Raw genomic sequence first — 13,967 nt, 5'->3', positions numbered from 1 at the left:
CACATTATCATTAGACAAAGCATGGCCTTTTTCATTAATGATATTTATTATAATATAAAGAATGACTGTGGAACCATTGCCCAGTCCAAGGACTAGAATACTTTAAAACTGCTTATATCTATCTACCTGTTTTTCCCTCAACCCATCCTCTGCCTTCCCTACAGAAGTAACTACCATGATCAATCCTGTTATTACTATTTCTTACTTTTTTACTTTTATCACATACATACATACATATGTTAAGTAATATGCTGGTTGATTTGCTTGGTACTGAACTTTATAAACAGGGTATCATACTGTGTTCATTCCTGTGAGACTTGCTTTATTCATTAGTTATGTTATTAAGATAATTCCATAGAACTGCTTTTAGCTGTGGTTCTTTCCTTTTCACCGTTGGATAATATTTTACTGTGTGAATATGTCACAGTTTATTCTTCCATTAACCTGTCAATGAACATTCTGGAGGTTTCCAGATAATTTTACACATACAAACTACTGTGGGACGTCTAGTACAACTTTCCTGGTGCCCATGTGCTAGACGATCTCAAGGACATGTTTCCAGGAGTGAGGTCAGTGGATAAAGGAGCATAAAAACAATCATCCTTAAGAGACAATGCCAAATTCTTTTTCAAGGTGATTCTGACATTTACATCTTCAAAAGTGTAAAAGAGATCCTGCAATCTAAATCCTTCCATACAATGTATTATCTGATTTTAAAATTTTTGTCAAATACATATAAAATGGTATTTCAATTCAGTCTTCATAAAAATTTTCCTGATTACTAATCTAGTTAAGCATCTCTTCATGTATTTATTACCCATCTTTTTTTTTCTATTCTTTAAAATGCCTTTTCATGTTGTTGGACCTTTTATCTATTAAATTTTTATCTTTTCTTAGTCATCTACAGGGCAATGCATATCTCTTTTCTCAGTTTGTATTCTGGCTTTCATTTTTTTTCCGAAGGTATCCACTGATGAACAGAACTTCTTAATTTTCATGTACTTCTAATGCTTTTTGTTTCTGGGTTAGGAAACCTTTCTCTTCACTCAAGTCAAAAGGAATTTTTAAAGTTAAATTTCTAACTTATTGTCACTATTGTATAGAAATACAATAAACATTTTTAAAAATTGATCTTGTGTCCAGTCACCTTGCAAGACTTCCCTGTTATTTCTAATAGTTTTTCTATAAATTCTTTAGGGTTTTCTATGGACATATCCATAACATCTAAACCAAAGGAGAGAAATAGTGGTATAAAAGAGGAAAGAAGAGAGAAATGGCGGAGACCGTGGCGGACACCCGGATCACCAAGCCGCAGAACCTGAATGATGCCTATGGGCCCCCCAGCAACTTCCTCGAGATCGATGTGAGCAACCCTCAGACGGTGGGGGTCGGCCGGGGCCGCTTCACCACCTACGAAATCAGGGTCAAGACAAATTTGCCTATTTTCAAGCTGAAGGAATCTACCGTTAGAAGAAGATACAGTGACTTTGAATGGCTGCGAAGTGAATTAGAAAGAGAGAGCAAGGTTGTAGTTCCCCCGCTCCCTGGAAAAGCGTTTTTGCGTCAGCTTCCTTTTAGAGGAGATGATGGAATATTTGATGATAATTTTATTGAAGAAAGGAAGCAAGGACTGGAGCAGTTTATAAACAAGGTCGCTGGTCATCCTCTGGCACAGAATGAACGTTGTCTTCACATGTTTTTACAGGATGAAATTATAGATAAAAGCTATACTCCATCTAAAATAAGACATGCCTGAAATTTGGTGAGAAGGGGCAAAAAAAAACCACAAAAAACAAAAAACAAAACAAAAAAAAACAAAAACAAAAAAAAACACACCTCTCCGTGACTATTAATGGTTCATACGCACCAGTGAAGAAGTTCTAACTAACTCTCAGCATGCCGCACAAAAACTGGTATAACATGCCCTTGGTATACTAACATCCATACGCTCAGTTTGGTTTGGTTTGGTTTTGGCAGTTGACAAGAAGTTAATCTGCTTTAGTGAAAATCCCTCCTTCCAGCCTTTCTATATAAATAGCTCTTCCTTGCTGTTTTAATGTGGTCCCCATGATCGCCTCGCAGACCTGTTACTCCAGTATAACCCGCAGTGTCCTAACTAAAGTTACTGACTTGGTCTTATCTGCACAGTTTTTGTGTCCTGTTTGCTTCTTGAATCTGATTAACTAGAATATTTCTCTTATCTTTTTTAATATGTGATGTCCCTTGACCTAATTTATGTGTAGAAGCACTACACCATTGGTTTCCAGTCCCCTGTGTGTAAGATACACACTTGTGTGCAGAAAGTCTCCCTTCAGGCTTGTAATACCCTTCGCGTGGAAGATTAATGAGGGAAATCTTTATATTCTGTATAAAAACAAAATCAAATTTATATACTAAAATCATTTGTCTAAAAATTTAAGTTGTTTTCAAATAAAAAATAAAAAGGCAAAAAAAAAAAAAAAAAGAGGAAAGAAAATGTTTCTTAAAAAAAAAAAAGAAAAAACCCTCCCAAACCAAAAATACTTGATCACAAAAAAGGAGAGGATATTAAAAACAAAACAAAACACAGAAACATAAAAAATAAATAAGCTATGCATTCTTGTAAAATAATTAGAAGAAGAATAATATAAGAAAGATGAAAGAAGAAGATGATAAAAAAATAAGAGCAGAAATCAATAAAATAGGAATTAAAAATCTTAGGTTTAAAAAGGTTAAAATCAGTTCTTGGATAAGACAAGAATGATAAACCACTGGTAAGCTTGATTTAACCAAGGAGAACAGTTAAATAACTAATATTATTAATAAAAAGGGGTATATAACCACATATATAGTAGGAACTAAATAGATAATAACTAAAATCAATCAATTGGTATATGCCAATAAACAGAGACTTAGACTAAAGATCCACAGTTCCATACAAATTTATATTATTTATCAGAACTGACAGAAGATGAAATAGAAAGCCTGAAAAGCTTTATGGCTATTAATGAAATTGAAGCAATCATTAATAATCTTTCCATAAAAAATGTATCAGGCCCAGATATATTTATACATAAGTGTTCTCACACTTACTAAAATATCAGATCATTCTAACTTATATAAGTTCTTAAGAACAAACAAACAGGAAAAGAGGGAATACTCTCCACTCATTTTATGAAACCAGTATTTAGTAGTAAGGTACAAGAAAGTACAAGATAAAGAAAGCATAAGAAAATAACAGCACTGAGCTATTTTAACCCATTTAATAAAATGAATTAATAATAAATAAAATAGTAAGTATATAAATGGGTTAATACATATAGATTGCAGAAATCTTTAGCAAAATATCAGCTAACTGAATTTTTCAATATATACAGAATATACTGTGTTACAGATAGATTAAGTTTATCTTAATCTGGTTTAGGATTAGGCTGGTTTAATCCTGGTTGATTGAATTTTTAAAATATGGAGATTTCTTTTACCATAAAAACAATGAATCCTGGAACACTGAAAAGAAATTAAAAAAAATACATAAAAGTTTAAAAAAAGAAAAAAAAAGAACTATCTTTTACTTCATTAAGTGATTAAAGGTAAAAACCATATGATCATCCAAATAGATGCAGATATACTTTCTGATAAGAAATCAATATGAAAGCATGATTAAATTAAAAAAAAACACCTTCTTAGTTAACTAGTATTAAGAAAAAAAGTTCTCTACCCTGATAAAGTTAATCTACTAAAAATAAGAACAACAACAAAAAATTAAAATGAACATCATTATTCTAAAGGTGAAACTTTGGAATTAACTCTTTTAAAAACCAGCAACAAGACAAGAATGCCTATCATTACCACTTCAACTCAACATTGAAGCATACATGATTTTCAGAGAATCTCTAAAATATCAACCTTCCCTTTAAAACTAACTTTAGAAACAGGTGTTCTTAGACTCAAGGTATAGTGTCCTGAAAAGTTAGAAAGACTCCTCCCTCCCCTCAAATCATTATCAAGCTTCTTTTCAAAGATAATGCTCAGCATCATGGCACATTTTAACAGTCAATTTAAAGAATGGGGAAAAAAAGGAAAAGTATAATTTAACATAGTTGTAAATCCAGGAGCATTATCCAGGCTAAATATCATCTTGCTCTGGGACCATGGAATTAAACTCATTTTGCTTTCTCTTCTTCAACAAATGCAGAGCTTAAAGAGCTGTTTCAGCCCATAATTTTGTTCATCTTAGGATCCAACTGGTATTATACTGAATAACATTTGTAATTTAACTGTATTATGTTTGTGAACTTTGCACTCCAAGGAGAACTAAAGAGACATTTTATGGCACTGAAATGATAATTTTTTAAAGCTTTTTTTTTCTTCCTTTTGCAAAAGGTACCAGAAAATTTGTTCATTTATGCTTTGGGTTTTTAGAGAAGAGAATGACTTATTTCAGGGCAAATGCCTTTTATTCATTTGACTAATATTTATTAAGTGTTTCCTGTGTACCAGGCACTATTCTAGGCACTGGAGATGTAACATTGAACAACATAAAATATTCAAACTCTGTGTTGCTTTAATGTCCAGAAACACATGAGTGCTGTTCAATAATAAAGGGGTGAGTCCAGGAGGTCCTAGAATAAGTATCCCCTGTAGCACTATGTGCTTTCCTTCTCTCTCTGAAAACCTTCCATTACTCTATTTTAGGTACCAGTAAAGTATCTGGGTTGATCACCTTTCAGGTTTATTTCACTGCTTCACACCAGAGCTACACTTCACTAAGTCTTCCTTGATAAATTGATTTATAATAATAGCAATAGCCTCCATTGAAAGGGCACCTTTCAGAAAGGTATGTTGCATATACTGTCTCATTAAAATGCTGCAGTTAGGTATTATTTGATGGATGATAAGCTGAAGCTCACAGAAACTCAGTGATACCACACATTATAAATAGTAATTCAAATTTTTCTGGCTCTAAAGAATCCACGAACATTTTCTAGTATGTCTGGTTGGCCTATTTCTTCCTTCCTCCTTTCCTCCCATCCTTGTTTGTTTGTCTCCTTCCTTCCTTCCCTCTTTTATTCATGCAGTCATTCTTTTATTCACTATCTCAGAAAATGCTGAGTTATATACCAAAGACAATTTTGGATTTCATGTTGTTCTCCTGAATGCTGAGTGTAGTCTTTATTCACAGTCCATCAATGCATGGATTTTTCCCACCTATGTTAATACTGTACAACCCAAATGGTTGACAGAGTCTCCTTCCCTCTTCCCTCACCAGTGTATGGTACAGAAAAACTCAATTTAAAAAATTAAAAAAAAATTAGAGTTTTTTTCCAATAGAATAATCTCATTTGTAAAATGGTGCATACCCAGATTACCTACTAATGGGGGAATCCAAGCAGAGGCTGAATAAGGATAAGATGAGGAAGGTTCACTCATTCATTCATTCACTCACTCATTCATCAAATAAATATCCACTGAATGCCAGGAATTATGAGCCTATGGCACAGAACAAACTCTCTGCCCTAATGGAACTTAATATTCCAGTGAGAGGGAAGATATACAAGAGAACTTAGAAATTCTCTTCCAACACAAAATCTGTAGGTTATTAGAAATGGGAAGAAGAAGCAGAAAGAGAGAAAGGTAAGTTTTTTGTTTGCTGTTTTTAAGGAAAGGCTGTAGGACAGATTCAAATTTAAGGGCAGATTCTGGGAAGAGCAACAGCAAATCCAAGCCTGTTCATCATCCGTGTTATGTGCTGGTCCTCTGCTCACCTTTCAAACTCACTGGCACACATAGATTACAGCTACTGCCAGTTGGCACCACCTTTCTATTATAAATTACTCTCATAAAACCATATGTCCTTCAGTTCTGCTAACTGCTGAGGGGGAAGGCTGGCAGTCACTGCGAGTCACTGCCCTCTTCTGACCCTCCCTTCAATCCCCAATCCACTCACTTTTCCATAGGAGAAATTCTCCTCTTTTATGCCTCAAACTTGATTCTTCAGGGCTCTCCCCAGCACTGACTACTTTCCTCTTTTTGCTGGTAACCCTGTTGGCACTCAGTCTCAAACACATAGACCATTCAGTTACCCAGCCTTTCAATGAACATTCAATTCAATAAGCTCTTGCCCTGTGCTAGAGATTCAGTATAAAAGGTCACAGTTCCCACCATTAAGAAACACGTAGGGGAGACAGATGAGGATAACATAAATTTGATGGTCATGGTAGACTAGAGTACCACGGAATCACAGGGAGGGATATTATAAGCCTATAAGCTTAGATACAGAGTTCTGACTTTGAAATGATCTCCACTTGAAATGGGAGCATTAGTCTTTATTTGATGGAGAAGTAAGACCCTATGATAACTCATGATGTAAGGTCACAGAGAAGGAGTTATGACAGGGGACAGGCAGGCATAGATAGGGATGGGGGGGTCTGTGTACCATCCTTTTGGGAAATTCTTTCAATGCAGATGGCCTTATTAGTGGTTTTTTAAAAAATCAAGGTATAATTTTCATACAATATCCTATAAGTTTCAGGTGTACAACATACTGATTCGATATTTTTAGGCATTACTAAACTATTCACATGGTAAGTGTTGTTACACCCCCATGACTTATTTTATAACTGGAAGTTTGTACCTTTTAATTCCCTTCACTTATCTCACCTACCTTCCAACCCCTAGCCACTCTGGTAACTGACAGTTTATTTCCTGTATATATGAGTCTGTTTGGTTTTGTTTGTTTTGTTTTTTAGATTCCTCATGTAAGTGAAGTCATATGGTATTTGTCTTTCTCTGACTTATTTCACATAGCACAATACCCTCTAGGTCCATCCATGCTGTCCCAAATGGAAAGATCTCATTCTTTTTTATGGCTGAGCCATATTCCACTGTCTATCTGTACCACATCTTCTTTATCCATTCATCTAAAAATGGACATTGGGTTGTTTCCATATGTCGGTTATTATAAATAATGCTGCTATGAACATAGGGGTTCATATATGCCAAGTTTCTAACTTCTCTCTACAAGTTGACTCTAAGCTCCATGTGGGGAGGACCATATCTCATGCTTCTTCTCTATTCCCTATAGCACTTAGTGATGATTCTTGGTGAGTTTCTAAAAGTATTGAGTCTACTCATAATCATTACCAAAGGAGAGATTTCACTGCCTAATTGGTCTAAGAGCCTTCTCTTGCACATTTCATTTCCTTCTCTTGCACATGTTTAGGCCTGCAATACAAGTGCTTCAAAGATCAGTCAGTAATGGATAAAGAAGATATGGTCCATATATACAATGGAGTATTATGCTTCCATTAGAAAGGATGAATACTCAAATTTGCATCAACATGGAGGGGACTGGAGGAGATTATGCTGAGTGAAGTAAATCAAGCAGACAGTCAAGTATCATATGGTTTCACTTACTTGTGGAGCATAAGGAACAACACAGAGGACATTGGGAGATGGAGAGGAGAAGTGAGATGGGGGAAATCAGAGGGAGAGACGAACCAACCATGAGAGACTGTGGACTCTGAGAAACAAACTGAGGAGTTTTGGAGGGGAGAAGGTTGGGGGTTGGGTGAGCCTGGTGGTAGGTATTATGGAGGGCATGTATTGCATGGAGCACTGGATGTGGTGCATAAACAATGAGTCTTGGAACACTGAAAAGAAATAAAATAAAATAAAATAAAAAGAAAAAAAAATTAGTCAGTAATAGAAAGACAGTATACTCTATGTATCACCCAGAAAGCTCTTGAATATAGACACTCCTTTTTCTGGACATGGGTCTTATGATCCTTTCTCACTAATCTGACCTGATGGTGAAACGACTAACACAGCAAATGCCAGAATATGGGGATGAAAGATTCAGTCTGGCTAGTTAAATCATTGTAGTGGAAGGAACTGGGATCTCTCTGTTTTACCTAGTTACCAAATTGTCTCCCTCACAGATGGCCATAAAAGAAATTGATCGATTTTTACTTTGCTAAATTACTCCTTTAAAATAAAACTGACTTAGAACAACTGGATAGTCAATTTGAGAAGTTAGATCTGTATGTGAGGACAAAATTCCAAATTATAATTGGTACAAGAGGAAATATGAGGATTATTTTTCCCTTGTAACTTTGGAATGAGAAAGGATTTGTCATAAAACAGAAGATTTATGAGTTTGACCATATGAAAATAAAATCTTTCACATTGCAAAGAACATGGTATGTGATGTCACAAGCAAATGAAAAACCAAGAACATTTAGTTTGTATTATAAACAAAGGAATACTACCCCTAAATTTTAAAAAGCTCTTCAAAATTGAGATGAGAAAAGACTAACAACTCAATAGAATACTGGGCAAAGGTCACAAGAAGATGATTTACAGAGATAGAAATACAAATGACATTTTAATAGGTTTAAACAAAAGTTCTCAACCTTACTCTTAATAAGATACATCAGATTCAAACACACTGGAAAATCATTTCTCCATGTAAGACTGACAAGACACAAAAGTTTGACCTTGAATTTGTAGGTGAGGTTTTGGGGGACCAGGCACATCAATCACTGCAGGCAGATGTGAAAACAGCACAGCTCCCCTGAGGATACATTCACTCTTTGACTCAACTGTCCAATATGGAAATCTATTCTGTGGAGGACTAGTTAAATTAATTATGGCACAGCCACAGAGGATAGCTGTGCAAAAGAACATGGGAAGACTTTTATGTACTGACATGAAATGGTCTCCAGGATATACTGTTAGGTGGAAGCAAAGTAAACCAAACAGGATGCTGAACAGTGCAGGCAGGTAATGCCCTTCTGAATACAAGATATTTACCTGCATTTATTTGTTGAGCACAAAGACTGGAGGATAAATAAAAAGCCAATAAAATGGCTCCCCTGTATGGGACAAGAGGCACAGGGACTGGGCAGGAATCTCTGTGATCAAAACAAGAAGACCAAATTTTGAAAAATGATACCAGAGGGAAATTGCAAGAACTTCTCTAAACAGGACAGACTTGATGTGAAGTGTGAAGCTTGATGACCCAGTGACTGCAGCATTTGTGCACAGTGACAGAACATCAGGTGGGGGGTGGAGATTGGAAGATACCTAGCTCAACACAGGCTGAAAGAGGGGAGTGGAGATGCTTGCTCCATATCAGTAAGTAAGTTGTGGTCCAAGAAGATACCTGCTTGCTTTTGGTTGAGTATTTGAGACCTTCTGCACCTCTCAACGATCTCATGGGCATGTGGTACAGTGAATGATGTCATCACAGCTTTGGGCTTTCCCTAAAAATATTGATCTTGTAGACTTCCTTTCTACCCAATCTTAACTAAGCTCCTTCTAGAAGAGGGGAAATGCCAGGATGGAAAGGGTTGAGATGACACATTATATAGAGCACAGGATGGGCCAAACAAATCAAGATAAAGGAAAGTTTTTTTTTTTTTAAGTGAAAAAGCAAAGTGAAAAAAACACTCTTTAAGATGCTTTTGGGAGTTCATAAACAGAATCTGGGAGCCAACCACCAACCTTCTCTGCTCTCACAAGATGGAGAGCAAGCTTGGCCAATACTATGGATAGGATACTGTCTCCTTTTCTAATTAAATTCCTTAAAAGAGTGGGCTGATTTATTCATTTATAATAAAATTCCTGGCCTAATTAAAAATGGGACTTTCTCCCACCTGATGTAGCCTCACCGTATTTCTGACTCCCATGTAATCGAATCTGAAAACAATGATGCTGAGTGATAGCTTGGGATATTGCTACTTATTGTGAAAATAAATAATAAAGAATGAGAATGCTGCTTGGCTTGTTTTGGAAAAGTTTAAATCACCCTGTTTCTCACTTCGATTGAATTTTAACAACAGATGCAGATAATATGATATTTCCTTCAATGAAACTGTATAATTTTGGCTAATTTATGAGAGAGGTTTACCTTTCTGAGGCTTTAGTTTCCCATTATTTTGGCCTGTGGTTTGTAAAATCTCTGTGCTCCCCTCCCCTCCTCTTGTATCTTCAACCTTAAATTCCAGGAATTATTCTTCCTTTCGACCCATTTAACAAAATACTGCTCATATTTATTTAGCACTCTGCAGACTGGAAGCCTTGTGACATATAATGTCACATCTGAACTACTCTGGGAGAGTTTGGTAAGGCGGACATCACGTAGCCTATGAAACCAAGGCTCAGAAAAGTCAATACTATTCATCCAGAATCACCAAGTCTATTTGCAGAGCCTGACCTAGAACCCAGGAGTGTCCTAACTCCTGGTTATGAGCATGTCCAACAGTTCCAGCCAAATGGCCATGGCTTTTGTTTCTAGATTCCAAGAAGTTCATAGAGCAGCCAGTAGTGTGATTCACTGAATGATGCTTGACATCTTTTCTTGGCAAAAACCCTGATTGCTGCTTGAGAAATAACCCTGTTCGTTTCTGGTTTTGTTTTTCCTGAGCTCATCTGCTTGGCTGTACAGTATGCATATGTTTCTAGGTTTTTGGCTGGTTGAGGAGGGGCATTTAGGATGGGAGGATATGAGAAATGATCCCTTTCTTTATTCTTGAAGTTTGAGAACAAAACACTCTACATAGTTAGGATATATCCATCTCCTTTCCCTTCATACCTCAAAGGTTTGCACACTGCATCTCTGTTTTGCACACTATAGTAATTACTTCTAGAAAGAGTTACTCCTGAACACTAAGACCCTTCTTTTCCTACTTACCCCATTTCTTCAACAGGGCTTCCTTTATTGACTCCAGCCTTTTTAATCCTGAGATTTATGCTAATCTTCTGAGTCTTAACCATTCAGAGGAAAGGGTTCTGGCAAGAGGCCCTTTCCAAATGTCACTATGTGCTTTTTAGCCAAAAATGAAACTCTAAGGTCCCCAAGGAGACCCAAACACCTGTTGGCTATTTTTTTTCTTCATTTTCATCTAATTGTAATTTACCTAATTCACTAGAGCAGTGTGAGGATTAACTGTCCTCCGGTTACTTTCAAGTCTGTAAAGGATTTCTGCCTCCTCGGGGCACATGTTCTCTAAGAGAGGCAGAAATGAAATACTAATAAGTGATTTAACGTGTAGCAGCCTCAAATCATCTGTGCTCTGTGTTACCATTTTCCATAGTTGGTGTCTCCCTGACACTCTAAGGTGCTCGGAACGGGTTCAACAACCAAGGGTGAAAGGCCCAGGGGGAAGCATGAACTTCCCTTTCAAAGCCCCTTGGAGGAAGGGCATCTTAACCACTCAGTTAGGTGCTGGGCCAGTTCTGGGATGCCTGCTGGGTAGGCACAGGATTTGGCTGCTGTCATACCCTGGCACCAATATTTGACAGCTTGTCCTTTTCAATGACCATTTCTGATGCCTAATGGGTAATCTTCCCTTGGCTTCTTCTCCGTATTGTTGACATTTTGTGCAGGATAATGCTTTGTTACTGGGGGCTGCCCTGTGCATTGCGGGATGTTCAGCAGCCTTCACGGGCTCCACATATCAGATAGGAGACCACCCACCTCTGAGGATGAGAACCCCAAATATCTCCAAAGATTGCCAAATGTCTCCTAGGGCCACAACCATCCAGTTTGAGAGCCCCTGCGCCACATAATACCTTGTGAACACTCAAGATATTACCTGGATGACGGATAACCTCTATGAAAAAAACCATCCTTAGACACATTCATGGAACTGTCTTGGAGTCCTAGCAAGTGACTCCTGTGTGAGGCTGAGAGGACACACAGTTTCCCAAATGATGCATTATGTAATTTGCTGCTTATATATTTAGTTTCAGATCCTTTGCCCAGCTTTCTTTTGGCCCTAGCAGCCAGAGATGGCTCATTTGCACAGCATTAAGTATTATTTGCTCCCCCTGCATATTCCACAACAACCAGGGATTGCGTTTTTACTTTGCAATTCTACTTTGCAGGCTCGGGTTTAAATGTTTTGGGTTACCACACATTCAAACTTGAGAGGGTAGCACTGGGGTGCTGTGGTAATGATGGGGGGGGTGGAGAACGTCCATCAAAGAGTGACAAACTCCTGGGGGGGGGGGCTTCTCTTCCCTCCAAAATGTCTCATTAGGGTCCAGAATTGGTCTCCCTCTCCTCTGTATCCTGCAGTCCAATTTAATTGAGCGACGGCCTCGCCACGGCGCACTGCTCTTTCGACAGGAGGGTAAACTCATTCTGTCCATCATGACATTTGCTTTCTTAAGGGCCTCACAATATGCAGCTTCAATAATTAAATGCAGGTCACATCGCAGCCTCCCTTTTCAAGCCTGTCTGAAGACACAGTGGGTTTTTTTTTCCCCCCCGTGATGGTTACCTTTTATCACGTGATTTTCAGAAGCTAATGGTTTTTTTTTTTTTTTTCTGTTTTGTTTTATTGTTGTGCATGAAACTTCTCCCCATTGAAAGCCCCAAACCTCAGCATAGGGCAAATCCCATCTGCACAGCTGAAAGGGCTGTCGCTTTTCTCATGGTGGACAAAGGTGACAGAGAGAAACTTGAGACCCTGGCTACCATAAGGGTCTCAGAGCAGCCTGCTTGTCATGGTCAGTACTTTTCATTTGTCACCTGGGGCAGTTTACTGCTAGGAGATGAATCCCTTGTGTTTTATTGCCTGTGTCCATTTACCTTGAGTTGGGATGAGCTTGTCAAAAATAAAGCAAATCTTGAAAATGACCTAATACAAGTGAAGTTCCAGGAAGGACTAAGGATAACTCTTACCTGGAGTGTCCGTCTGAAACCAGAGATTTCTCTGGGGGAACTCGGGAGTGATTATAATGAGTTCGGGTTTCATTTAACCTAATGCTGATTTTGCACATTACTGAGATTTGTCATATTTAAGTCATATGCCAGATGAACACTTTAAAATAGATGCAACTTTGTGTGAGTTTTCTATAAAATAGCAAAATCTGATTGCTCTATTAATAGCTAAAGTCCTTGGCCTTGGGAAGGCCGGGTGGGAGCGTTTTTAAAATTCATCATCTCTGCATAATTAGTTGTGAATCTCTAAATATTCAAGCTGAGGAATTAACCGGGAGCTGGAGCTGTTACCCTTCAGGGTCCCTTTTAATATTGTTCCACAGTCATCATTTCCTTGTGTTTTTCTAATTACTGCAAAACCAATTGTTTTTAACTCAACGGCTTCGCTCTTTGTAATTTGTTGAGTGTAATCACCTTCAAAGGAAGAAAATGTACTTCTTGTTCAGGAAATTGGGGTTTTTTTGGATGAGCATCATGAGGTGGCTGTCGGACCCTGGTCCTGAAGCTTTACTTATATGACCTGATCATTACATTTTGAGGGTCTGGGGCTCAAGGAAGGAGGGGGTGCTCATGAAAGTGAGCTCAAAATTGGCTTCTATAGACCCCAGTGGGCTTTGATTGGGAGAAGGAGAATTGTGAAAACTAAAAAGAAGTATCAATTCAGCCTCCTTATGCTGAGAAGCCTGCAGTATGGCCTTGAGCAGTAGACGACACTGTGTAGGGTACCTGACTGTCTTCTCACTCAGATGGAGCTTCAGGTGTAGTCTGATCACAAGCATCCAGGGAACAGGGTTATGTCACTAACCTGGCCCCAACCACCCGTGTCCAGGGCTGGTGTGGACACTGAGCAAGTGGTGAAAGAGCCAACATGAACTAGTTTAGAGATCAAGTCTCTTCTTTGTTTTTATTCTTTTGCCAATCTTGCTTATCCACTAACCAGTGGATATTTTCAAAGAACAAATATGGCAAGAACCAAAGTTCTTAATCTTGATTTGTCTTTTTCAGATCTCAAGGGTATGATGCATTTTCATCAATAAGAATGACTCTTTGTGACTCTAACTCCTAAACTGGGGCAGAGATTATGAAAATCAAGCCAGGCTGCATGGAGCCATTGCAAAGAAGTAAGAAAGCAAAAGTTTCTTATTGGCCTCCACAGCCATAAGATTCATTGCTTTCTCTAGCACAGCCCTCATTTGTATATAGCTGCTCTGGGTCTTTCTTCCTTTGGACAAGGTAAGGCCCAAATGGATGAAGG

General features: G+C 37.9%; 2 protein-coding genes across 5 annotated transcripts in view; one reads left to right on the top strand and one right to left on the bottom strand.

Moving 5' to 3' along the window:
• The window catches only part of NCKAP5 (NCK associated protein 5), a 182,512-nt gene that overhangs the window by 33,530 nt on the left and 135,015 nt on the right, over positions 1–13,967 (bottom strand). The gene's annotated exons all lie outside the window — the stretch shown is intronic.
• LOC116866908 (sorting nexin-3-like) lies at positions 1,274–1,911 on the top strand. 2 transcript variants are annotated; one of them, XM_032856188.1, is made up of 2 exons: positions 1,274–1,363; positions 1,430–1,911. In XM_032856188.1, the coding sequence occupies exons 1-2, from the start codon at positions 1,274–1,276 to the stop codon at positions 1,754–1,756; spliced, it is 417 nt and encodes a 138-aa protein (XP_032712079.1). In that variant the 3' UTR covers positions 1,757–1,911. The 2 variants fall into 2 exon arrangements, with proteins under 2 accessions (XP_032712079.1, XP_032712078.1); XM_032856187.1 differs by having other exon boundaries at positions 1,274–1,911.

The sequence above is a fragment of the Lontra canadensis genome, unplaced genomic scaffold (assembly GCF_010015895.1).
Source record: "Lontra canadensis isolate GAN:19392208 unplaced genomic scaffold, GSC_riverotter_1.0 scaffold11, whole genome shotgun sequence".
Lineage (NCBI taxonomy): Eukaryota > Metazoa > Chordata > Mammalia > Carnivora > Mustelidae > Lontra > Lontra canadensis.
This window is presented reverse-complemented; position numbering and strand designations above follow the sequence as displayed.